Here is a 27,061-nt window from a genome sequence, read left to right as displayed (position 1 = left end):
TTATATGCTTTTGTTGAATTAAAAGAAAAAAAATTGTATTCAAAGAGATACATGTGCGTGGATTAAAACTTCAGGTTCATACTGAAAAGCGAGTCCCTTGTCCCCCCAGCCTGCCCCTCACAGGCAGTCACTTTAATGCTTTCAGCTTTTTCGTTCTCTTGGTGGTTACCTTCATATCTCCATGTAAAAGGCGTACACTGCTGTTTCTTGATTTATGAACTCCATATATAGTGTGTGTGTGTGTGTGTGTTTTTCCTGTGATAGATGAGGATTTGGTTGAATTCTTATTCTTCCTGATGTATTTACTTCGTTCACTTAAATTCCTCCCTTGGTTATCTGTAACTTATAGTTAAACCTTTATTTCTTGTTCTTTAGCTCTAGGCAGTATCTCTTGTCCCCCTACTTTAGAAATGGTAGTATCCCTTCCCATCTTTCTGTATGGGGAAAACTAGTATGTTCAGGGGAATCCTGAGAGGAAGATGCGTTTCACCCCCACCCAGACTTAGACTGTCTTGGAAATTACAGGCATCAGGGATGGTGCAGAGCCAGTGTGAGACAGGAATGTAGCCTGATAGTTTATAAAAGGAACGGTCCTCCCCCTTCCTGGTGCATATGACATTTGTGCTCAGATGCTGTCTGCCCAGGCAAAAGACTAGACGCTGAATTTCTGAAGAAACAATGACCCTGGAAAAAAGACCTGGATATACTGACATCAGGGTTCATTTAAGGAAAAGACTTGCTGCCCAGTGAATCACCCACAGTTGAAGTGTTCCAGTAAGTAAGCCTCAGCCATGTGCACAACGTTCCTGATTTAGTGCTGAGCTGTTAAAAAGAGATACCAAAAAAAAAAAAAAGCCACCCAAAATTTGGAGAGGTATGTGTGTGGAGGGGAGGGGAATAGATAAAAAAGGCTGGCAAAATACTGATGACTATTGAAGCTGGGCGACAGGTACATGGGGAACTCATTATACTATTCCTTCTTTTGTGTGTAATTAAAAATTACACTAATAAAAAGTTTAAAAAAAATTTTGTTAACGCAGCCAACCAAGGATCTCTAGATAAATGAGGAAAGCCTCCAATTTGAAAATTAAAAATAAGAAAAAAAATCAGAAAAATATCTAATAAGAGTAAAACTTTATTAACACCAACTACTCTGAGATATGAGACAATATTTTATTCATAATACAGAACAAGATGTCAAGAAAAAAGAACTATCAGAGAATAGAAATTAAAACTGGAAATTAAAACTATGATCACCAAAAGTTAAAAATTAATAAAAGATTTAAAGAGGAGCAATTTCCCAGAAAGTAGGACAAAGAGATAAAGAACAATAAATGTAAGAGAAATGTAGAGGAGCAATCCATCTAAATTCTTAATAGGGGTTCCAAAAAAGAACAGAGAAAAAGAGGATATAAAAGATATAATCTAAGAAAAATGTCAGACTATAGAACACTGATGTCCACATTTTAAAAGTGAATGAAAAATGTCCACACTGTGGCACATCATCCTGAAATTTCAGATGATCAGGAATAGAGAAGATTTTAAATGTTCCAGAAATAAAATCAAATCTTGTACAAATGATGAGGAGTTAGAAAAGCACCAAGCTATTGCACCATTATTGGATGCAAAAAATGGGGCAGTGCTTTCAAAATTCGCAGGGAAATTGATTTCCAACCTGGAAGTCAGTAGCCAACCAAAGTATCAATCAAGTATAAAGACAACATAAAGGTATTTTTAGACATATAGTTATACAATCAAAAGCCCATACCTGCCCTGCAGGAAATAGAACAACTAAAATAGCCTCTTCTGGTGGCATGAAATAAAAAGTTGGGGAGGAAGGATTAAAAGAACAACCTTTGAATCATTTTTGGAGTGAATCAAACAAGCTAACTTAAAAAACAAAAACAAAAACAAAACACTACCCTTTTTGGAGACAGTTTAGAATTTGAATATAAAATGAGGCGAAACCTAGGGGTTTTTCTTAATTTATTTTTAACGTATAATAATGGCATTATGGTTATATAAGAAGATGTCCATGTTTTGAGAGATATGTGGCAAAGTATTCAGATGTCTGGAATATGCTTTAAAATGTTTGAGCAAAAAAAGGCAGATAGGTTAAATAGGCATGGCAATATCTGGATAATAGTTGAATCTGGATGATGGGTACATGGAGGTTCATTGTACTATTTTCTATTTTTAGGAACGTTTGAAATTTTTCCTCATTAAATAAAAAAAATTTATCGTTGGCCACTAGTTTAGCAGCTTCTAAAATGCTGACTTGGGAAGCTAAACGTAGATATCTGGCTTACTTTCACAGAGTGGAACACTGTAGCCATTAAAAAGTATGAGGCAGATCTGCATAGACTGAAGTAGATTAATTTTCAACTTACGTTATTTCACACATAAAAGCTAGGTTCCGAATGCTGTGTATTCGCTACCTGCTGTGTTAATGGAAGTTGGGGTAGGGAGGCAGATTCTTTCTGCAATTGTCCTTTATTAACAGCTTTACTCTCAATGGATGGATCATTCACCACAGCATACAAATACGTTAGAGGATATCCTGTCCGTAAAAAACAAAACAGCTCCCTTGGCCCATACCCGCCTCCAACTCCCCTGTCTGGGATAGCAGTACTCTTCAGAGACGTTATCTGCACTGTCTTTATGTTCTTCCACTCTCTCGAACCCACTCCAGTCAGTCTTGTGTCCTCATTATGCCACTAGAACAGCTCTTTCCAAGTTCACCAGGGACTTCCACATCACTAAATTCAGGCTCAACTCAGTCTTTCTATTTGACCTTTGGGGAGCGTTTAGAGTAGTTTATCTCTGCCACATTCTTGAAACTGTTTATCTTGACTTGTGGGACACCCCTCAAGACTTCTGTCACTGACTGTTCCTGCCTGGTCTCATCTTCCCCACTTTTCAACAAGCCCATGCACCAAGACTTCTCGTCAAGACCTCCTGTCCGCTCTCACTCCGTCGTGGATCTCGTCCTGTCTTAATAGCTTTAAACTCCTCTATATACCGATGATGCTCACATTTGCTACTCAGCCAAAACATGTCCCCAGAACTCCAAGTGTGTATTGATGTAGGTGTTTATTTGTATATACACAGAATATGAGATGTTTCCATTTGGAAGTCTGATAACTGTGCCCCCAACCAAATTCCTGATTTTACTCAAACCTGCCCCTCTCAAGGGCTTTCCCATTTCAATTCATGGCGTCTGTGACCTTCCAGTGCCAGCCAGAGACCTTTGGTGTCACTCTCGATTCCTTTTTTTTTTTTTTTCCTTCCCAAATTCCATATCCAGTCAGCAAACGCTGCCTGCTCCCCCTTCACAGTGTATCCCAAAGCTTTTACCTCTTGAAGCTTCTTACGTGATCTGGGCCCTCTCTCCGCCCGCCGCTCTCTGCACCTGCCACTCCCCCGCCTCACGCTACTATAGACACGCCTGCCTCCTGCTGACACTCAGACAGCAAGCGTGCTCCCACCTGGGGGCCCATGTGCTGAGACATGGTCCTACAGATAACCACATGGCTCGTTCTCTCATGCTTTTAGGTCTCTGCTCAGATATCACCTTATCAGAAAGACCTTTCTGACCATTCTATATAAAATGTTCTATATAAAATAAAATCCTGTCTTTGTCCCTTTTGCCCTGCTTTATTTTTCTTCATAGCTCTTATCACTACCCCTTTATTTGCTTATTTATTCACTGTCTTCCTTGCCTAGAATGTCAGCTCCATGGCGCAGGGATTTCTCTGTTGACTGCTGTGTCCCCAGGTCAATGCCCAGCACACAGTAGGTGCTTACTGATATTAGTTGAATGAATGGATAAATGGAAGCATCACAAAGAAGTGGCAGCATTGGTTACCTCTGGGGAGGGGAAGTGGTACAGCAAGGCTCGCTTCCCATCATTCATCTTTTTTTGTGTGTTAAAAGTTTTTAAATGGGCTTTAAAAAATCAATTAAAAAAAATAAGCTTTTATGAAAAGGAGAACTTAGCAGCATTACATTCTACTGAGAAGTCAAGACTGAGAGTGACAGAGGTCTTCTGAGTGGCGACTGTGGGGGCCGTCATGGCAGCGTTAGCGAGAGCGGCGGTGAGGGAGCAGGAGGGCCGGGTGCCAGACGGTGCTGGTCGAGGGGTAAGATGGAGAGGAATGGATAATTCCCTCCAGAGGCTTGTCATGAAAGAAAGAAGTTGGAGGGAGGCGGTGGAGTAGACTGTGGGGATACTGAAGTATTTTTAACTTTAATTTAAAAATTTTAATTATTGAATAGATAATATTACCTGCTTCGAAATTCACAAGTTATAGGGCTTAGCCATAACCCTCTGGCGAGCTGCCTTGGCAAAACCTGACAAAAAAGTTTATAAAGTGAGGGCTTTAGATTAGGTGATTCAAAAATTTCTAGCCCTGAAATTCTCCCCCGCCCCAGCTTTATTGAGGTAAAACTGACACATAAAATTGTATGTTTTTAAGGTATACAACGTGATGATTTGATATATGTATATATTGTAAAATGATGACCACGATCAAGTTAACACATCTGTCACCTCACATAGTTGCCATATTTTTTTGTGTGTGGTGAGAACATTTAAGATCTAGCCTCTTAGCAGACTTCAAATCTACAACACAGTGGTAGAGTCCCCGGAACTGTCATCTTCTAACTGAACGTTCGTGCCCTTTCCCCAACATCTCCGCATCGCTCCCACCCGCAGCCTGGCAACCAGCATACTACTCTGTTTCCATGAGTTCAACTTTTTTATCTCCCACGTATTAGTGAGATCATACAGTATTTGTCTTTGTCTGGCTTACTTCACTTAGCGTAATGCCCTCAAGGTTCATTTATGTGGTCGCAAATGGTAGGATTTCCTTCTTTTTTTATGGCTGAATACAAAAATTCTTTACTTGGCTGATTGATGATAAATTTTGGTTTCTAAATAGTATAAATATTTGCCACATAGATGTGGCTAATGATAATTATTGGAAACAATTACGATTTTACCTAGATACTTGGAAGTACTAAATTTCTCTCCAAATTTAGTGACTGTTATATTGTTAATTTTAAAATATATATATATATATTAAAAATAGATGATGTGTTCACATAGTTTCAAAACTCAAATGGTACAGCTCTCTCACCGACCCTACCCTGCCTCCCAGCCAGTGTCCCTCCCCAGAGATGAGTCATGTTAACGTTTTCTTCCGTATTCTTCCAGAGACAACATGAGCACATACAGACAAATATGCATGTATGTTTTTGTTTTTTCCTTTTCTGTTTTGCCGCCATGGGGATTGATTATACATATTCTTCTGCACCTTGCTCAGGTGAAGTGATGACGGGAGATAGAGAGGTGTCTAGGGCCATTTCTTGGAGGGCCTTGCAAGGTGTTTTGATTTTATTTTTAGTGACATGAGAAGCTCTTGGAGAGTTTTGAGCAGGATCTGGTGTTAGAAGTTCATTGTAGCTTTTGGGTCAAGAATAAATGAAAGCAAGATTTAAGACTCTTAAAGAGACTAAACAAGTATAGAAGAGAACGTGTACCAGTTTTATAATCAGAAAAAAATATTGAAAACATTTTTGGAAACTTGAACACTACTAGCTTTCTTCCATTGTATTTTTCATGAGAAAAACAGATGTTTGATCTATAAAATAGGTCCCTTGGTACCTAGAATTGAGAGAAAACTAAAGGATTCCCTAAAATGATGAGGTATCAGAGAGTAGGATCCCACTAGCTATGCTTGTCTCTCAAAATGATTTCTTACTAACTCAGTGGAATTAGATAACTAATCGTTATCTAAGGTAGACTGCAAAAACGTGTTTGGAGTAGGACAGAAAGGAATGGAATGTGGAGGACACTCCACCGAACTAAGCGATAGATTACTATTAATATAAAATAGGCTCTAACACTTAGATCACAGAATTTTTCTGGTATTTGGGGCTTTTCAGTTATCTATTGCTGCTCAACAAACCACCTCCAAACTAAGTGACTTCAAGCGACAGCGATTTATAGGTTGACTGGGCTCAGCTGGGTGATGGCCCTTCTCCACATGGTGAGGCCAGAATCCCTCCGCAGCTTCAGTCCTCTTAGAATTTGGCTGGGGCCATTATGTTCAGGACGGCCTCTCATCTTCCAGGGTCTATGTGCACTTGACCTCAGTAATCTGGGCTGAACCTCCTGACCCCATGGAGGCTGACTTTCAGATGGGAGCATTTCAAGAGAAGTGCTTATCAAGCCTCTGCTGGCATCATGCTTTCAGTGGCCAAGCCCACAGTTAGGGTGGGAGGGGACTAAACAAGGGCATGAATACCAGGAAATATCATTCCCTGGGGCCACCAGTGTGACAGTCTACCACTTGGAGGCACAGGTGTTTTGAGGCTCTAAGACGGTTGAGAATGCTAGCCTTTAAGACTGCAGGACAGCTGAGGCAGGGACTTCCTGCCCGATCTGGTTACTGCTACTCGGGATGCGTCCCTGCCCTAGAATCTGCTGTAACTCTTTACCTTTTCGAAGCACAGTTTTTACATCTTGTTTCATTCTAAGTTCTTCCCGCCTCCCTGTGCTCCCTTTAAACTGCTGTGCTTTGGATAGATTCAGTGACAATTTTCCTGATATTTTGTCTTCTTTATGTTCCTTCCTAAGCATATGGTCAGTATAGTACTGAACACAGTAGGTTCCTTTTCCCCCTTCTCTCTAAGGGGTTATTTTTTCCTCTAAATTATGATCCAGGTGACTAAGATGCCCTTCATTCATCCACTGTTCATCCAGTACCCACTGCATTGCCTCATCCGGGTGACACAGCAACAGCCTTCATTTCCGAAGAGCTTACATTAGAGTGTGGGGAGTAAGACAGTAAGAGAGTAAACAAGAACAAAATTTCAGCTAGTGAGAAATGCTGGGGAGAAGATAAAACATGATCACGTGACAGTGAGCGGGGTGCAGGTGGGGCTGCTTTAGTTCGGCTGGCAGATTGGACCTTTCTGAGGAAGGACATTTGAGCTGAGACCTGAGTGTTGAGCAGCCATCCATCCTGACAGATAGAATGACCAACCATCTCAGTTTGCCTGGGATTGAGAGATTTCTCAGGACATAGGACTTTCAGTGCTAAAATCCAGGACAGTGTGGGCCAAGCAGAATGGTTGTCCAGTCCAGGAAGAGGGGACAGCAAGTACAAGGCCCAAAGTCAGGAGGAAGCTAGGCATTTGGAGCAGTGACGGGAGGCCAGTGAGGCTGCAAGTGTGTGAGAGGGTGGGCCGAGGCAGGCAAGGCTGGCCGATCAGTGGATGTTGGACCACGTGGGTCCCACTAGGCCTAACCAGTAGTTCGGATTTTATTATAATAAAATAATAAAATTTTATTATATAAAATGTGTTGGGACGCCACCGCAGAGTTTCAAACAGGGAAGGACATGGCTTTATTTACATTTGTAATTGATCACTGACAAGTGTGTGAAGAGTAAAATACAGGTGTGCCAGGGTGGACACGGGGGCACCAGCTGAGAGCCTGGTTCAGTCACCAGGCTCGAGATGACGGTGGCTTGGGCCAGGGGAGTGAGCTGCTTGTCACTACCAACCCCACGCTGCTGCTTCTCTCGGTCTCTTCCTCGCCTCAGTCGGTGGCTTTTTAATCCACAAGAGCTGCTTTGCTAAGTACAGAGAGTCGCAGGTTTACTGCTTGGGCACCAACCCTCAGTCTTCCTCGCTCCTCACAGATGCTTCATCCGGTTTTCGGTACTTTCAAGGTACTTGAACACGATAATACAGTTTGTTTTTTTTTAAAGTTATCCATGGTTTTTCTCATAGGGCCAGACTGAGTTATACTTTTTTTCTTAAAGTGATTGATTTTTATCTTGGATGCTTTGAAAGGTTATATTTAGAGTCGTGAGACATAAATAGAACTATGATTGGTGCAGGTTAATCTAGCGGGAGGGTAGGGGTAAAACGCCATGGTAATATGTGGATGTGTTCGATTTTAGGCAACAGTAGGCTATTCAGGTCCAAATGCCGGGCAGTGGGAGGCAGTTAGAGAAATGGGACTGGCTCTCGGTGGCAAGGATGGGTCTGTATGTAGAGCGTGGGATCGCCCCTGGGGGAGGGCACTGATTTGTTTGTTCAGCAAGGCATCGAGTGTTTATTGTGTGCCTCTAAGTGCTGGGAATGTTATAACGAACAACACAGCCAGGATCCCGGCTCTCGGGGAGCTGGCATTCAGTTGGGGTGGGGGAGATAGAAGGGCAAACAATAAACGAATAAGATAATTGCATAGAGTGGTGAGTGCTGTGAAGGAACAACACAGGGTGGCGTGCTCTGGCTTGAGCGGGTAGTAGAGGAAATTCTTCTTTAGACTGGGAATCAGGAATGGCCTCTTTGGGGAGGTGACATTCTACCCGAGACCTGAATGATGGGAAGAGCCAGCGATGGGAAGATAGAGGTCTTGGACACCAGAGGCTAGGTCTAGTCCTAGGCAAGCTCTTGTTTAAGTAAGTGGAGATGTGGAACCAGCAAATAAGACAGCAAAGAAGGCCGAGACTGTTGGCTTTGCCCGCTAGCAGAGTGCCTTGTGTGTAGCTTCAGGTTAAAAAGGAGCAAAGCAGGATGTGGGCTACCACCGAGGCCGGGGAAGGCTAGCAACCACAGCACAGCCTACATGGAAGTTAAGGAAAAGGCGATGGTTTTTGTGTTGGATTGCTCGTGGACCATCAGGAATGTCCACTGGATAGGGGTTGCTGAGTTAAGTAATGGCAAAGGGGTTAAGAAGCAGGAGTGAAGAACTAGGAGCAACAGTTTTGGACTCTTAAGAAATTCTTTCCCTTATCATTTGCGAATGTGTCATATAAGTCTCTGTACAGCTCCCTCCTGACCATGCTCCTGAATTTGCTTGCTTTCTCTTCCCCCTTACATTACGAACCTTTCACTTTGGACTCCTTCTTTGCTTCTTATTTGCTGCTTATAAGCCTTGCCACTTTGCACTCCTATTCCCTCTTATCTCTGTACCCCATGGCTGCAGTCCAGTCCTGGTCACCTTCATTGGTGGCACTAGTTTCTGAGAGTCCAGCCAGATCCAGGAGCCCAGGTCTGGAAGGGGGCATTAGAATGCAGAGGCTGCATGAGATATAATTGAGACATTTGACAGCGAATGGAAGTGGAGAAAAGGGATGATATTTCCATGGGACATCAAGATTTGTTTAAGATTCCGGAGACCTGTGAATATTTGAAACCAAAGAGAAGGAAGTCAGTCGAGAGGGAGGGAGACGCTGACAATGGAAGGGCAGAGGGAGTTCATTAAGGGAGCAGTCAAAGCGGAGGCAGGCGCAGGAGGCGTTAACCTCCAATAACAGGCGAAGTGCTTCTTCCTCTGAATTAAGAGGAAAGGAAGAATGAGGCTGGAAACAAAGATTCTTGAGTTGAAAGAGAGAAGAGTGCAAGCAGCTTAGAGTAAGTGGTCTGGATCTTTTTAGCACTAAAGAAAGCCAGGTGGTCTGCTTCAAGTCAAGCTCAAAATGGGTAAAGGAATTTTGGAATCACCACTCCAGGGATTTTGCTGGGGAATAATCAAGTGATTTATGAGGAACTGCCAAGCACCAGCAAGGATCCAGTTGACGTTGGCATGTATTTTTAGCAGACAGAGTCTGCCTTTCTCTAGGATTGCTCTGCCAGTACCCAAGCAGCTGAGACTAATGTTAACTGCTGTTAATACAGAGTTTGGATTTTAGCCACTAATTATATTTCAAGAAGACATTATCTTCATAGTTGTACTTAATATTAACAGTAAATCAAAAACTGATTTGTTTTCCTCTCATCATACTTGTTACCTGTCAGAAGCTTGTAATTAGTGAGAGCTGCCTGTGGAATTCAATATAAGGAATTTTAATCAACAAGCTTTCATAGAATTTATTAAACTTGGCTCATTAATTTTAGAACCTGAGCTGTTATGAAAAATGAAAGCTCTCAGACTTAGCCTTTCTTTTGTCCTCAGTAGCTTCTGTTGAGCACGTAAATTTCGAGGTTCTCTCTACTCAACTGCAGTTTTTGGAAGTGATTTTCAGCAACCAGATCACGCTAATGCAATTCTCAAGCAGAAATTTGCTAACTAAACGGAAACAGATATCATTTAAGGACCTCTTTTTCTTTCAATATTAGGTCGAAAATGGTGTATACATAGCCAGTCCACTTCAGGAACGCACAATTCTGATGAGAAAAGAGGGCGAGTCGGCGAAAAGCATTAACGAGATGCTTCTGAGCAGACTTTCCCGCTACAGAGCTTCCCCGTCTGCAACGCTGGCCGCCCTGACTGGCTCCACCATCTCCAACACACTGAAGGAGGACCAAGCAGGTACGCTGCCCCGCGCTTACCACCTGTTAACCTTCTGTAGCTCCATTCAGCTACGCATGTCTTGTATAAGACTTTATTTTTTAGAGCAGTTTTAGGTTCACAGCCAAATCGGGAGGAAGGTACAGAGATGTCCCATGTACCCCCTGCCCACATATGCGGAGGCTCCCTCTTTGTCAGCATCCCGCACCAGATGGTACACTTGCTACAGCTGATGAACCTACACGGACACATCATCATCACTCAAAGTCCACAGTTTACCTTGGGTTTCACGTTGGTGTTGTACATTCTATGGGTTTGGATAAATGTATGAATACATGTATTTATCATTGTGGTTCATACAGAATTGTTTCACTGCCCTAAAAATCCTTCATGCTCTACCTGTTCACCCTCTCCACCCCCAACCCTCGGCCACCACTGATTTTTTTTGTCTTCATAGTTTTGTCTTTTCCAGAATGTCATATAGTTGGAGTCATATACCATGTAGCCTTTTCAGATTGGCTTCTTTCACTTAACAATAGGTATTTAAATTCCTCCATGTCTTTTTATGGCTTAATGTGTTCAGCTTATAATTAGTGAGAGCTGCCTATGGAATTCAGGCAGTACTTTTTTTGAACACTTACAGTGTGCCATAAAAGCACTTTGCTTTACGTAATTCACCTTTTTCTCTTTCCAGTCATTGTCCATTTTCAAATTCCAAGCTAATACATGGTTTTGGCTACGGACGTGAATTAGCATGAATCTATAATTATTCAAAACAGCATTATCTTTCACTTAAATAGCTTCTCATTATTGTTTGTATAAATTAATCGGTTTCATGTTTAGCATATGCTTCATAAATATAAAAAGCTCATATTTATCATCACCTTCACTAAATACAATCTTGACCAAGCAAATAAGAGGCAAAACTTCCACAGCAGAGATTGCTTTTTCTAGAATTTATCATTTAGTGTTTGTACTTTAATAGTTTAAAACAGATAGGACATTTAAAAAGTTTGAAAGTGAAAACAACATAAAAAGGTAGATGCAGAGAAATCTTACTCACACCTCAGTGTGTTCTATATTTTGCCCCCACCCTGCCACCTGTATTTATTAGTTTTTATCCTTACAGAGTTTATGTTCATCAACATGTCCCCTCTCCCCTCTTTTAAGTAACATCTTTATGTATCCATCATAGTTTTCATCAGATTTTCAAGGTCATCTATGGCCCAAAAAAGGTTAAGAACCATTTTTCTTGAAGAGTTTACAGATTATATACCGACTGTGTGAATTTACAAGAGATCATCAACTGTTGTAAAAGTATAGCTAGAAAAAGATGCCATACGTAGAAAAATGTATGTAAATTAATGTTTAATGAATTTAATGCAGTTTTATGACTTAATTCTTTTATGTATTAAACTATTATTTTATGTATTAGGAAGAGAAAATATTTGTGATTAATTTATTGAGACTATCAGTTTATATTAGAATTTAGAGATAATATTTTATTTCCAATAAAATTGTATCAGATTGAAGTGGAGGAATTATTAATAGTTGTTATAACTTGGGTATGTGTATAATTTGCATTATAGGAACTACTTTGTAGAAGACAGTTCTTTTACTTAAATAAACATTTTCCTGACAAGTTGAAGTCTTCACCTGGGTTTGTCCCTTGAGAGAAAATTGAATCCTACCCTGAACAATATAAATACTAATGGAATGTTTGTTGGATAAGAAAATATGAGCTAAATAAAAAAGAAAACTCAGAAGGCAAGGCTATAATCAGAATTCTGTGAGAATGGCAATCCATATTCTAAACGTGTGATTTCATTGTACTCTTGTATAGAGAATATATGCATTCATTTGACATGATGGTGCTATGTAAAAAATTCACCAGTTACAGGCTAAGTTACAGGCTGACAATTCAACATTGTCAAAGAGTCTAGAATTTTTTATTCCAGTATAAACTAATACATATTACCATGTTAATAAGAGTAAGTCTTTTAAAACCACCTTGGTGAAAATGTTATGCTCACAAAGTTGCTAATTTTCCAATCATTGCTCTCTTTGAGTTTCTTACCTATGAAAACTCATGCTCCTGAATTTATGTCCTGAATGAAGGATATACTTGTGAGGGGCTTGGAGTTTTAAAAAAATGGAGCTTTTTTTTGCATTCAAGACAAATATCAGACAAATTAGATGCATTTTTCTAATCTAAACCATCTAAAGACGATTTTATATCTATCTAGGCAGTTATATTTTATACCCTGACAGCTTCCTAGGTAAAGCATTCTAATTGACTCTCTGTTGCCATCATCAATTCTTACTAGACTAATAAAGAAAATCCTTAAATTCTCTCTGAGTTTTTAGATCTGCCAGTGATTAAGGGAGATTAAAATACATTTTATACTTCTTGATTAGAAACATTAATCATTTTCTTAATGATAGTTTGTCGCCGACCCTAAAAACAAACAAACAAACAAATAAAAATGGGTTATCATAAATCATGCAGGTATAAAGTTATTCTGTGAAAGCTTTTATTAACTAGTTCTAGGTTGAAATTTCTGGCTGCTTTTATGTTCAAAGTTGTTTGTAATGATTTTAATACCACAAACCTGTTAAGAACTTGTTCTATATAAAAATGAAAAGATCCCTATTGGATTAGTTTCCTGGGGGAAATGCAAACGGTAGGATTCTTTTATTTTGAGATTTTAGTCCATATGAGGGTTCATTCTTTTGAAAGAACTTTTAGAGACGGGAGGCATATTGACTATTGGGAACAGCTTTGAAGAATGTTCAGTTCACATAACAAGAGGCTTGAGGCCAGAGTATGGAACCAGAAGATCATTATTTTCTTAATTTATTGCTTCTTGCTGTTTTCCAAATCTGGATATAACCTTGTTTGAATTTGAGGCTCCCTCATTCTGATCTGTTTTTGTAATCAAATTAATCTGTGTCAAATATTTCTACTCACCATTTTCATTTCTTTTATCAGCAAATACTAGCTGTGGGCTACCTCTGAAAATGCTTCGGAAGACACCCATATACACCTGTGGCACATACTTGGTGATGCTGGTCCCACCTCCAGGGGGATCAGGCAGTTCAGCCACCCGCTCTCTTTTTGGTGGAACAAGTGGTTTGTCATCTTTAAAAAGTAAGCGAATTTTATTTGTGGCACTTTTCCCAGTTTGTCTCCCACTTTGAAATTTAAGGCTTTTTCTATTAATGATTTCTTAAAATTAAATTTATTGGAGTGACATTGGTTAATAAAATTATATAGGTTTCAAGTGTACAGTTCAATAATATGTCATATGTATGTATATTGCATTGAGTGTTCATCATCCAGAGTGGACAAATAGTTAAATGAGAGAAAATACAGAATCAAAAATGTTTCTTTTACATTGCCATTTTCTAGCTTTCTTACCTTAGGGACATCATTTAACCCCTCTGAGCCTCAGTTTTCTCACTTGTAAAAAATAAAAGGATAATAGTATCTCACACTATTTTTTGGTGATCAGATGAAATAAAGTATGTTAGAGTATTTCTTTAAAAAGATGAAATGTTTTATGTATATTAGCTTTTTGTGTGTGTGTGTGTTTTTCTTTGAAATTTAGGCACATAGAATGTTTTAAAATCAGTTTACTTGTTTTCATTTTCCAATATTTCATATTCTGTCCTCTTAAAATTTGCCCATAGGCATTCCATTAAAGGATTATATTTCACATTTAGATTTTTAAAAAGCATTTCTTACTCGAACTTAAAGTCTAAATTTGAACTCAACAGATAAAAAAAATTATCTAATATCAACTTAACCTTTAGGCCATTTCGGGTAGTTGCATGCGTTAGGGACTTAGCTATTCATAACAACTTAAACTGTAGAGTCAAGTTGGTTGGACCTTTTTCAACAGTTTATTTTTTCTAACAGTTCATGTGACCAAGATGTCCCCTTGAGCTCTTGGGTTAATGATGTAAATTTGCTATTATTCTTGTTTTAAAACAAAAAATAGCTTTATTGAGATATAATTTCCATACCAGGAAATTCACTCTTTTAAAGTATACAGTTCAGGGGTTTTTAGTATATTCACGGATTGTGCGACTACCACCACTATCTAATTCTAGAATATTTCTGTAACTCTGGATAGAGAAGCTCCATACCCATCAGCAGGCACTTCTCTTTTTCCCTGTCATTCTAGTCTCTGGCATCCACTAGTCTACCTGGATTTACCTATTCTGTATTTTTCATATATATGGAATTATACAATATATGTGCTTTTGTGACTGGCTTTTTTTTTTTTTTTTTTAACTTCTGGGTCATGTGGTGAGTATATGTTGGCGCGTTGGAGGGACTGCCAAATTTTTCCACAGTTGGCTGCACCATTTTCCATTCTCATCAGGAACATATAATATTGAATCCTCACCGGCATCTGTTGTTTTCTGTTTGTTTGTTTGTTTGTTTATTATTATTATTATTATAGCCATCCTAGTGGGTATGAAGTGGTATCCCCTTGTGGTTTTGATTTATGTTTCTCTAATAACTAATGATGTTGAACATATTTTCTTCTGCTTTTTGGCCATTTGTATATCTTCTTTGGAGAAATACCTATTCAAATTCTTTGTCCATTTTTAAATTGGGTTATTTGTCTTTTTATTGACCATTAGTCTTATTAAGCTCTTTTTTAGTCTCCTTGGCATGGCTTTTTCACTCAATTGAAATTGGCCCCATTTGATTAAAGCAGGCCTTCACAGTGCTATTTTTTTTTTCTTCATGAGGATATAGCTTACACAGTGATTCTATTTTAGGCCAACAAATCAATAAATGCTTAAATTCCTTCTGTGTCCTGCTCCACGTTGGCCATGTGGGGGCTGCTCAGCAGGTGCATGAAGTGATGCTTGCCTTTGAGCGGCTCATCGTCTGGTTGGGAGAAATGATGCAGGTGTGAGAAATAACTAGTAGATGATGTATGATCCTGTATCACTGAACTCTGGGGAACAGATGTAAGTGCTGCAGAATCCAAGAAATAAAGGGTCATTGTGGAGTAGGGCAGAAGGGGGAGCCTTCATGAGTTGAAGTCATGAAGAACGGGTATTATTCATGTTAAGTGGCCAAGTTGGGGGGGAAAGCACATGCATGGTAAACACAATGACAGAGAACTTCGGGGAAGATCGTTTCGTTGGCGTGCAGGACGGAACTGTAGAAAATAGAAACAAAGAGTATAGTTTAGATTATAGCTCAAGTCAGGTGTGATGAGGATCTAGATTACTGGGGTGATGGGAATAGGAAAAACAAAGAAGCTCGAGTGACACAGTGCTTGAATTTTATGTTTGCAAGTGGGGAAGGAAGGAATAGCAGCTTAGCATACATGTGGTGGTGTAGATCCTGGACATATTTTAACTCAGTCTCCACAATAACTGTGTAAAGTAGGCACTTTTATTATCTCCACTTTACACATGAGGAAATGGAGAGGTTCAGTAAATTTCCCAGCATCATACAGAAGTGGTAGGGCTGGAATTCAAACCCCGACACTTAGAGCCCAGGCTTGTCATCACTGCACTAGCTGTGCTAAGGAAAAAGGCCGCGGCGTCTCCAGGTTTCAGAGCTGCTGCTTGGAAGGACAGCACCTGAGCTGTGTTTGAGTGTCCCCTAACTTTCGTTCAACACCAACTGTGTGTAAAGTGTTTCGTACACGCTTCGTTACCTTGTGATGTTAATGACCGTAACCCCTCTCACAATAACCCTTTCGATACTCTGTATTGAAAAAAATCTTTATGCAAACGTTGCCATTTAAAAAAAAAACACTTTCAAAAATATGGTTGACTATTTAGGAAGATATTTGGTGAGTTTTCTTTGTATGATCTTATGTGTGTATTCTGTCACCTCATTGTCATCACCAATAGACAAAAAGTGTGATTTTTATGAAGTCTTGTTAAGAGCCTAAAGTTTAAACTTTGAAAAGTTATTGACCGTCATTTTAAGGCTTATTAAACAGCTTAATGTTTGTTTCCGAAGTCCTAGCCTCTAGCTTGGTGTATAATATTTCGGATGGACAGTTCACGAGCCGTGCTGACCTCATAGATGCTGCTGGAAGCTCACTGGGGCGTGGCGCTCTTGTACCAGGATTGGGTAAGAAATAAATGCCGACATTGCCTTGGAAAATTCAAAGTTTTAGCAGTTTGTCTCAAAAAATCTTGCCAGTTTCCTGTGGCGTTCTAGTTTCCTTAAAAATATTTTTATACTACTTTTTAATTTTGAGGATTAATATAAGACATTGCCATGTGTGAAATTCCTCTGTTTAAATTGCCGTTGAAGATACCATTCTTTAGGTTGTGTGATGATGCCTATAACAAATTTTTATTAAAAGTCATGCCATTAAAAGGTTTATTTCCCATGAGGAATTGCTATACTTCTTGTTAGAAAATGGGCATAATATAATGTATTTTCTCTTTGCCATGGCTCCTAGGAAGCTCATAGCTCAGTTACTAAGTTACTAAGGCTTTTATTGTGTACTATGTTGATTAGTCCTATTGTACCTGGGTTTTCATGTGAGCCACTTAAATCTTTTTTGTATTTAAAAGGTCATATATAAGTCAGTTACTAAGAACTGACACGAATTCCATGACATGGATTCCATTCTCACACAGGAGTTAAGCATAGTAGAAATTGAATCCTGCCTTCTTGCTGCGCCCCAACCTAATGCTTTGCCGAGTAAATATGTGGGAGTAGGGTTGTCAGCAGATGACGTGACAGTTGAATAAAGTACGCTCTTCTCGCAGGTGCCTGTTATGACACAGTGAACAATATGCTGTGGACCTGCTCGAATGACTATATCGATCAGTGGTGCAATCCCGGGAACCAGGCCTTCCATTACGTCTGTCAGAGACTTGGAGTCAGCCACGTCATCACTGAGCCCAAAGGTGAGGCGCCCTCGTAGTCCTGCAGGAAGAGGGTTCCCCTCATACAGCAGCACGAGTAAGTGGGAACGTGGTCAGAGCAACAAAATGTGTCCACAGCCTCCCCTGTTTGAACTTAGACACCTAAAATCTTTGTTATCTGATTGGTTTATGATTAAGTAAAGAAGTGTGTAGATAAACATAGCTTTTGAGGTGATCCATAGACTTTTTTTACAGGAAAATTATGTGCCTTCTGCAATTATCAGAACTTTGGTGCAAAAATCGATTCTTTATTTGTACTTGGCATAGGAGTATATGCTGCTACAATGTTTTACATTGATAACTTATTTATGACCAAAGTTATAATTAGATTAGAATTAGCTATAAAGGACCTTTATATTTATTAATATTAAGATTAAGATTCTTAATATTAAGTTAACATTAACTTATAATCTCACAACATCAAAGGCAGCTATAGTGGTATGGGGGACTGAGTCATTCAGCAAGGCCTCTCCCCATTGAGCAATGATAAAACCCACACAATTATCAAAAACAACTAGTTCTAGGCCCTGGAAATTGACCAAAGGCATACACCAAACTTAGAAGTGGATATTTATAAAAAAAAAAAACACTGAACTTTGGGTTAGAACAGCAGAAGTCTGTGGTGGTTTTAGCTGGGGGTGCTCCGATCCCCCACCTCAAGCTTGGTCAGTGCAGATCCCCACCGGGGTGGGCAGATAGCGTAAACCAGCAGCTCTGCTGCCAGAGGGATCTGACTTGATTCGGAGCAGAGCCTGGAACAGAACTCGTGCCCAGCAGCAGGTTTAGTAGGTAGCCTTAGTGGCGAACAGACAATACCGGTGGCTTTGCTAGCCTGAGGCTGTGTCCTGGTTCGGGCAAGTGGCAAACCAGCAGACTAGCCGGAAATTTGCTGGTGAGATCTGCTTAGTGACAAAGCTCCAGAGAACCTTGGTACGCTCCCCACACATCTGCATAGGAGAAGCTGGAAAGGGCCCGGGCCGTTCACATAGGCCTGGCTGAACCTGAGCCTGCAGAGACGTGAAGAGGGCCTGGCAGAAAGCGCAGACCGGGGCAGAGAAAAAACTGCCTGAACTTTGATCTGCTCCCTCCAAAACACAGATCCATCCAGGGTGGAAGTTTTACTGGCTCTAAGTGTTTGAGCCCAATCTCTGACTCAGATCAGGTGACCCCAAGGAAGCCAGGCTTGAAAATAAAAACAAGAATAATAAAAATAAACAAATGAAAGTAAAACTGAAAATAGAAGCAAGAATTTTAGAAAAGAGAGCAGAGAAATCAGCTACACGCTGCAGGCAAAACTCAGATGTAGGACTTAAAGATGACGACTTTAAAGCAGCCTTTCTAAATAGGTTCAAAGAACTAAAGGAAACCACACTTAAAAGATTGAAGGAAAGTATGATGGCTATGATTAAACAAATAGAGAACTTCAACAAATAAGTTATTTTTAAAAAACAACCGATTGTTTTGGTTGTTTTTGGTTGTCTTACTAAATTCTGGATTTAGTAAGTTTAATGTCTAAAAAAAAGTCATTAGACAGTAGATTCGAGATGGTAGCACGTGGATGGGTAGAGTTACCCTACCTGCATAACAGGAACAGATGCTTTTGAAGACTTCTGGTCAGGTATTTTGTAGAATGTCCCTCAGTTTGGGTTCATCTAATGTTTTCTCATTTTAAATGAAGTTTCAGATTTGGGGGAAGAATACTGCAGAGGTGAAGTGCTCTTCTCATATCACAGGGTACATGGTATCAACATGACTTACTACTAGTGATGTCAAAATTGATCACTTGGTTTAAATGCCAGCTTTTTTCACTGCAAAGTTACCACTTTTCCCTTCCCATCCTCTGTGTATTAGAAACCAGTCATTAAGCCCACACTCATGGAAAGATGACTTAAGCTCCACCTCCTGGAAGGAAAATTATCAGAGAATTTGTGGACATATGTTAATCACCACAATAATGAATATTTAGAGAGAGGTGACATTTTGAGGCTATGCAATTATCTATTCAGATTTTTATTTCTTCTAGAGTTAGTTTTGGTAATTCGTGTGTCTTTCTAGAAATAAGTGCATTTCATCTAAGTTTTTTAATTGTTTCCACAAAGTTGCTCGTAATATTTCTTGATAGTTTAATTTTTATAGGTCAGTAGTAATTTCTCTGATTCCCGATTTTGGTATTTGTGTCAATTTACTGAAAATCATTGAAGTGTGCACTTAGAATAGGTGAATTTTATGCTATGTAAGTTATATCTTGATAAAGCTATAAAAAAAAAAAACAGCAAAAAGGAGAAAAGTCAACTGTATATTAGTAACTCCCTAATTACTATCTCTAAGCCTCTTGTCTGGACTCCAGACCACGTGTTTGCTTCCACTTGGATATCGAATAGGCATCCTCTTCTGAACATGTCAAAAACTCCATCTCCCCCGCCCAACCCCAAATCTATACCTGCTGAGCTCCAGTGTATGGATCACTGTTCTCTCATATGCCCAGACCACAAAAACCAGGGCCATCTGTCACTCCTGTTCTCACACCCCACACTCAAATGGATATCGGCAAATCTTGTCAGCTCTTACCTTCAAAATGTATCCCAAACCCAGCCACTTTACACTAGCTCTGCTGCTGCAACTCTAGTCTGGGCCGTTATCTTCACCCGAATTAGCGAGTGGCCTCCTCACTGGCCTTCTGACTTCTCCACAGTCACTCCCCTCCAGGCTCCCCTCCACATAAGTGCCAGCGGCTTTTACAGTCTTAGGTAGTCAGACCTGCCACTGGCTTCCCATCTAACTCAGTAAAAATCAGAGACCTCATTTATTTGGGTCGGTCCCAAAGCTAGCTTTCAAAAAGTCTGGTAAACGTGAATACTAACCCAAATTCTGTTGTTATAAGATCAGGAACTCAAGGGGCACAGAAGAGGATGGGACCCAGCCTGGCCTCAGGTTAACAGGCAGTCGAAAAGTTTAGTTTTACCTTCCCTTTGATTGCCTTGAGTCCTTTTCTCGTAGCTCCCAGGGCCTACAATTTTTTTGCAGCTGTAAGGTTCCCCTACCTGGGCCTGCCTCTTCAAGATTACCTACTTTCCTGTTCCTTTTAGGCAGTTCATTTCAGCTGTTTTAAAGGAAAAAAAAAAGGCAGCCTTTTTATTTATTTATTTTTGTACTTTGCCTATTTAGATTATTTTCACCTCTATTCCCTAAATACCTGTAACCATCCATGAGGCATTTATTATTATGTAAGAGGATGCTTGTCAACCCTCACAAGGTTGAACTGATGGCTATTTAGGCTGGTGGTGACTAAATGAGGTGTCGTGGGAGGAGATATTTCTAGATCAGGGAAGGGGGTTGGAGGTGGAGAGATTTTACCAGAATGATTACCAGCGCGGGCTCTCAACTCAGATAGCCTGAATTCAAATCCAGTTCTACCACATAGTATCTGCGTGACCTGGGGCGAGTTACTTAACCTCTCTAACTCTTGATTTGCCCTTCTACAAAACAGGGCTAAGATAGTCTGTTTATAATGATGCCATAAGACAATGTACGTAAAGTGTGTAGCCTGTTTTCAAGCATAGAGGAAAGGCTCTATGGCGGTAGCTACTTACACTCTAAAAAAATGGAAATTCCCAAGTGTTTTCACCCCAGCACTCTGGCGGGGAGAAGAGTCTCCAGCAGTAGTGGAAGAGATTGGAGCCAAGATATTCTCTCCCAGTGTGTGCGCATCTTTTGTTAAGTCAGAAGACTGTTCCTTGGGGACTGCCCATGGCGATGTCTTTCCTTACTGAATTTCCTTTTCATTTTCTAGAAGAGGCTATAACCACGAATGAGGTTATAAACCAATTATTGCACCACGTTGGTGCGATGTGCATACACCAACTCAATCTTCTTGCTACCAACCCAAACCTTCCAATCACAAGTGTCTTGGGCAAGCAGCATCCGATCGAAGCACACCATCTTAGCAGTATTTGTGACATTATGGAGAAGGCCATGGTTAACGGAGATACCTGTATTATACGCTGCATTCTTGTCGTTTTTCAGGTAAATGCACTGTTTGGGGATAAATAAGGTAATAGAGGGAAAAAAAAAAAAGCAAACCTCGGCTTCAGCCAGCTAATTTCTACCAGAAGAAAAATTTAATAACATTCCTGTTTTTCATCTTACAACATTCTAATCCCATAATTAGAATTATCATCATATTCATTGCTTGGCAGTTAATGGAGTATTGTTATATGTAGCTCATTGCAATTAATATATGTAAAATATTTACTATAATTATACCATTACACAATAGAAGAGACTGTGGTTAAAAATCCACCTGGGTATCTATTCATAAGAATATCTACCATGTACTTTCTTCACAGGGATAATTTTATCCCCAGGAGAATTAGCATTTTTAGACATATCCCTTATGTTTCTGTAGGTGGTGTTTAAATTTTTCTTCAGCCCACAAACTGAAAGGAATCGAGACATCATTCGACGGTCAGGATTGCTTCTTTGGCAGTTGTTGATGGCACCAAAAGATCAAATTTGCCCTGAAATTCAGAAGGAAGTCTGCCTTGCCATCAGGTAATCAGCAAATAATTTCCTTAGTGCTGGCTGCCAAGTGCTTCTGCACTGCCTTGCGGTCTCCCCCTCAGGCCGGTAGCACAAATATCCCCCTATCTTGGTCAGGGCCTCACACGTAGACGATAACTTAACTGGACAATGGTTTGTGGCCTAACGCCCAGAGCACCCAAGGCATCCATGTACCTATGTTCCTCATCTCACCTTTTGGATCTCAAAAAAAACAAAAGGAAAAAAACCTTTAAAGGCTATTTTGATGGTCTGCAAGCAGATATGTATCTCATTTGGGGGAGGGTGTGGCAAGGGGATTCAGAAGCAGGCTTTGGCATCAAAGACCTGGGTTCTAGTCTTTGCTCTGCCACTTAATGGCCGCGACCTTGATCTGAGTCTTCCATCTCCTCAGCTATAAATGAGCTTAAAAATAGTACCCAGGTCATAGATTTGTGAGATTTTAATCAGGCCTGAAGCAAAGTAAGTACTTGACAACGTAGCTTTTAAAAATCTGCTTCAAACCTTGTTAGGTAAGACAGAAGAATTTATGGGCTATTTTTATTGTCATTTAATCTATCGGTATATATTTTCTCGAGGGCAGTGAACTTTTATCCAGGAATGTAGCCTTAATGTGACCAGATATAATTTAGTGACCAAGAGAGAACTGAGTGTTCTGTCTGGAAGCACCGTGTGAGAGGGGTGAGCATAGAGGGAGGGCAATTTTTTTTTTCCTTAATAGATTATGCTTTGGGTCTCTTTTTGTTGAGAGCATTAAGGCAAAAATTAAAACTACTGCCATGGGGATACTTGTGGGTGACAAGTATGTTCACCATCTTGACTACGGTGATGTTTTCATGGGTGTGTACGTATGTCAAAACTTATCAGAAAAGCTTTATCAAATTGTACACTTTAAATATGTGCATTTTGTCGTACATTAAACCTCATAGAAAAGAAAGAATTCTGGCACTGTTTGCAATACTGTTCTTTCTGCCCTTTTGGAAAAGCTGAGAATTCGAAAGTCCCTTTCTCAAATGATTTAATTAGGGCATGATCTGCATATCTACCTAGCTCTACTCCATTTTTTTAATAGCTCTGTTCTCTTTAACCAGTTCTGCATCTGGCCTCAGTTATCATTTTGGTAATTCACAGATAGGAGAAGAAGAGAGGGACCGTTCCTCAGGGAGGTGACGGCACTATCACGACAGCGAATTCAGCTTCCACTGCTTTTTTTAGTGATGAAACTTACTTCAGAGTTTTGTGTAACCAAAATGGCATCTTTAATAAAAATAAAAATTTAAATAGTCTGTATTTTCTAGAACATTTGTTTCAAAGCTTTTTGACTTTTCTGTCATTTCAGCTCTGGTTTGAATATCTTGTACCCAGGTGAAACTGAAATCAATAACTTACTTAAGCTCGTCTTAACAGAAGGTGAGAATTACCCTTTAGCTACCATCCTTTTTTGTCCCTAAGGTAACGACTGGATATTAAGATAGATTTTTTTCCTTCATATCTGTTAGTCAGCCTTAATTTTTAAAATGTATCTGCACATATGCCAACACTTCAACGAGATTAAAAGCAGAAACCATGTTTTATATATCATCAAGCTTTATAAACCTCTATCCCCACCACCTAACTAATGTCCTGACTGTAGATGTTTAATGAATATTAAAGATAATGACTTCTGGGGGATTTCTAGGCCATATTAAAATGCAACTTTTGAAGTTAGACTAAACAACAATAACAAAAATCACATGTCAAAGGCACTGTGCATTTATAAGCAACATTAATTTGAGGAGTTAGTAACCACACTTTATGATACATTGAGGGGGTAACTATATTGAATCAGGATCCACTGGTTTGAAAAAAAGTCAGGTTGGTCGTGATGTCGTTCTTTCTGCTGTCACTTGTACAAGTACAGATGCCTGGAGCCCTTAGATTGTCGACAGTCTGCTTGTCTAAAAACCGTTTTTAATAGCATCAGTTTTCTAAGTGTAATTACCAGGGTAATTTATGGCACTTTGTTCTGTGTTAGGAGAGAGAAACAGTGGCCTCTCCCAGCTGCGAGATGTGATCCTAACCAATTTAGCTGAACAGCTTCAAAACAACCGATTTGGCAGCGAAGACGATGATCATTACAGGTGACACCAGTTATCTTAGTCACTGCTAGCTTTTTCTTTGTGTTTTTCTCAGGAATCAATTTACATTTAAATGTGTTTGATCAACTTTAGTCTCCTATAATATCTAATATAAACAGTATGTTAAGTCTAAACCGTGGATCAATTGAAAGATAATAAATCCCACAGTTGCCCTAAGAAATGACAGTAGTACATTTCAGTTTTATCAGTAAAGTAACATGGGCTTGGAGAAAGGGTACTTAGCAGAAATAACAGATGGAGCATATTCAAGAAGTCTTGGCAGAGGGTGTCATCTAAATTGATGGTCAGTGAGAGAGGGAGGGGGTAAGGGTGTAGTTAGAGCTGGCGAGGGGAGGAAGGTATTGGTTTCTTTGCTGTTTATAAAATATTTGGACTGGGTGCTTACGTACCATTTTGTTTAAGTTTGATTTAGATGATACACCTGGTCGTTAGCATCATTACTGAGTAAGATGATTGGCTTACAGAACCAATTAATTTTGTGTCTTCTATTTGTCATTTTGTACCAATTATGTAGAATTTCTCCATTTATTACTAAACCATCAATATCTTATTGTTATATTTTTCCTGCAATTAAAGACTAAATGATGAACTTCTACACTACATTCTGAAGATTGTGGTACGAGAATCCTGTATCTTAATCACCAAGTGCCAAACTGTCTCTAAAGATGATTTTCAAAAACTCCTTTCAACTGTGCCTGTAAGTAAAAATGTGTTTAATGAAAGCAAAATTGTACCCCGTGTTCCTGTTTCATTTTACTGTGTGGAGGTGTGTGTACACATACTTACACACATACTTTACGAGGATAGACTAAATTGATGAAGGTCCATGGATAACAGTGCTTGTCCTGGAAATATAGAACTAGACAAATCCACTTGAAATATTTTCTCCAAAGATGACTCCTCCTGCTTAAATGTCTTGTTGCAATAAATTATTTGACTGAATTTGGATGTTTTAGTTTTGCTTGAAATACTGGGGGTTACTTCCCCTATTAATTTTAAATTTCGCATTGTTTTCTAAACCACCAGTGTTTTACAGAGACTGATAAGAACCAAAAGATACTTTTAAGGGTTTCAGTAGAGCTTTCTCTAATGGAGATATGTGTGAGGGGAAGGAGGGTGGGGAAGAAGAATTTTTAAGAGGCAAAAATTCAAGTAAGTATCTGAGTGATTAGTGAGAATTATGTAGCAGAAGGCAGAAAGTTATGATAAATGTGTCAAATTATGTATCAAAAGCCAAATGGAAATAAGTCACCTGAGAAACTAACTTGGTCTGTTTTCTGTACTTTCTCTTTTGCTTCCCTTGTCAATCTTTTAAAAACATGAGGATTACATGATTCCTTCTTTCAGTAGGATCTAGATCATTTAAATGCACTTATTTGTATTAAAGGCTGCATCCTCCTGCCTGCGCTATCTGATGGCAGTTCAGAACCACCTTCTCAGTAACACTATTTTGATTAAACCTGATGAGAATGATGACAGTGACAACTCCTTGCAGGGAGAGACATTGAAGGTACAGGTAAACACCAAGCTTTATTCTAACGATGCTCTCTACCCAGTGTGTAAAGCACAGCTTAATGGGCTAAATTTCTGTGTATTATGATGTCAGATTTCACCATGTGGCTTATATTTTTGTGAGAGATAATATTAGGCCACTCATTCCATAGATTTTTATGTCATTGCACAGTGGTTACCATATTTGTGACACTCTCATAATGTGTCATCCATGTGCTCCTGTCGATCTTTTGTGCCTTTGTTTATTTTCATCTTTTTTTTAAGAACTATAAAATACGGCACTTACAAGTGATCTCATACGCACCTGAAATTTTATTTATATATCCTTATATAAATAAACCCAGGAGCATAACATTTTAAACAATCTTGGCACTTTGGCTGGTTTATTATATTCTCTTGATTCAAATAACTTTTAAAAAGGCGATAATTTTCTCACAGCCTTTATACTGAATAATTTCTGAACCTGTAATTCATTTCATTTTCTGTAATTATTTTTAAGTTAGCTTCTGTGTAAACTCAGTTTGTTCCCACATGGCAATTTATAGCAATCCAAAGATTTTTTTATAGCAGTGGTTGTTATAATGTTGACAGATGCTCGAGGCTATTGTTTGCATTGTTCTTCAGAATTTCATCTGTGTGGGAGAATTAGAGAAATCAATAAAAGCTTAATTCTCCCCTAAAATGTTGACTAAACACACTGAAAAATTAACCAAGGAAGCTGTAGTTAAAAGATAAAAGCCATTACAGTTTGCCTTTTTCTTAACTCCTTTATGCATATAATCAATCATACACCTGCTAGTTCATATTTATGAGTTTATCTCATTATCTAATCAGTTTTTAAATAGGCAAAAATGCGTGAATTAAACATTTAAATTGCTGATGCTATTTATTACCTTCTCTTGCCTTAGTTTCCTAATCAGTAAAAAGGGACAGTAACATCTCCATTGTAAGGTTGCTGTGAGGATGAGAGACGAGGCATGTAGAATACCTGGCACTGTGCTGCCACTGGATGTGCAGTCAGTGGATGATGGCTCATATGATCAGTATGACTCAAACCATGATTTATCCTGGCTGGTCAGTTCAGAATTCCTTTTCTCTTAATGATAAAAATATCTTAGTACTATTTCCTCTCCCCCAAAGAAGAACCCAGAAAATTCCAACAATGAAAACCAATGTTTTCTATTTGAAAGGCTACATTTTATAAATTCTTAACTAACCCATGGAAAGAAATACTCTTGGTAAAGGCAGACTAGGCTGGATTGTCTAGTATTTCTGGGAAAAATAAAAAACACAGATTTCACCCAAAGGGGTAATTTGGTTGTACTTTTTTTCATAGAAAATAATTGTAAACTAAACATTTCTGTGCTCTTAACTAGTGTTTCTTAACACATTATTTAGTATTTGTATTCCCATGAGCTCTCTAATAGTTATTTTTAATGTTTAATAGCCTGTAACTGCCTGCTACTTTAACTGAATTTTTTAACTTGCCTGTTTTCAAGTGTAATGGTTTAAAACATTAAGTAAAAAGGTCACTTGTACTGTTTCAGAATGTTGTGTTTTTGTCTCATTTTATTCACCGCCTCTACATGCGCCTTTTACTGTTCTGTTTTTCTCT

General features: G+C 39.2%; 1 protein-coding gene across 1 annotated transcript in view; it reads left to right on the top strand.

Annotated features, from left to right (window-relative positions):
• Window positions 1-27,061, top strand: part of HECTD4 (HECT domain E3 ubiquitin protein ligase 4) — a 120,776-nt gene that overhangs the window by 11,983 nt on the left and 81,732 nt on the right. Inside the window, exons 7-16 of the mRNA XM_015586776.2 lie at window positions 10,141-10,333; window positions 13,305-13,463; window positions 16,317-16,430; window positions 17,081-17,221; window positions 21,030-21,262; window positions 21,645-21,790; window positions 23,136-23,206; window positions 23,811-23,916; window positions 24,511-24,631; window positions 25,322-25,450. Of these exons, the coding sequence (XP_015442262.1) occupies window positions 10,141-10,333; window positions 13,305-13,463; window positions 16,317-16,430; window positions 17,081-17,221; window positions 21,030-21,262; window positions 21,645-21,790; window positions 23,136-23,206; window positions 23,811-23,916; window positions 24,511-24,631; window positions 25,322-25,450 (1,413 nt within the window). The remainder of the gene's footprint in view (window positions 1-10,140; window positions 10,334-13,304; window positions 13,464-16,316; window positions 16,431-17,080; window positions 17,222-21,029; window positions 21,263-21,644; window positions 21,791-23,135; window positions 23,207-23,810; window positions 23,917-24,510; window positions 24,632-25,321; window positions 25,451-27,061) is intronic.

Source organism: Pteropus alecto, unplaced genomic scaffold (assembly GCF_000325575.1).
Source record: "Pteropus alecto unplaced genomic scaffold, ASM32557v1 scaffold113, whole genome shotgun sequence".
Classification (NCBI taxonomy): domain Eukaryota; kingdom Metazoa; phylum Chordata; class Mammalia; order Chiroptera; family Pteropodidae; genus Pteropus; species Pteropus alecto.
The sequence above is the reverse complement of the archived record's forward strand: the minus strand, read 5'-3'. Positions and strand labels throughout refer to the sequence as shown.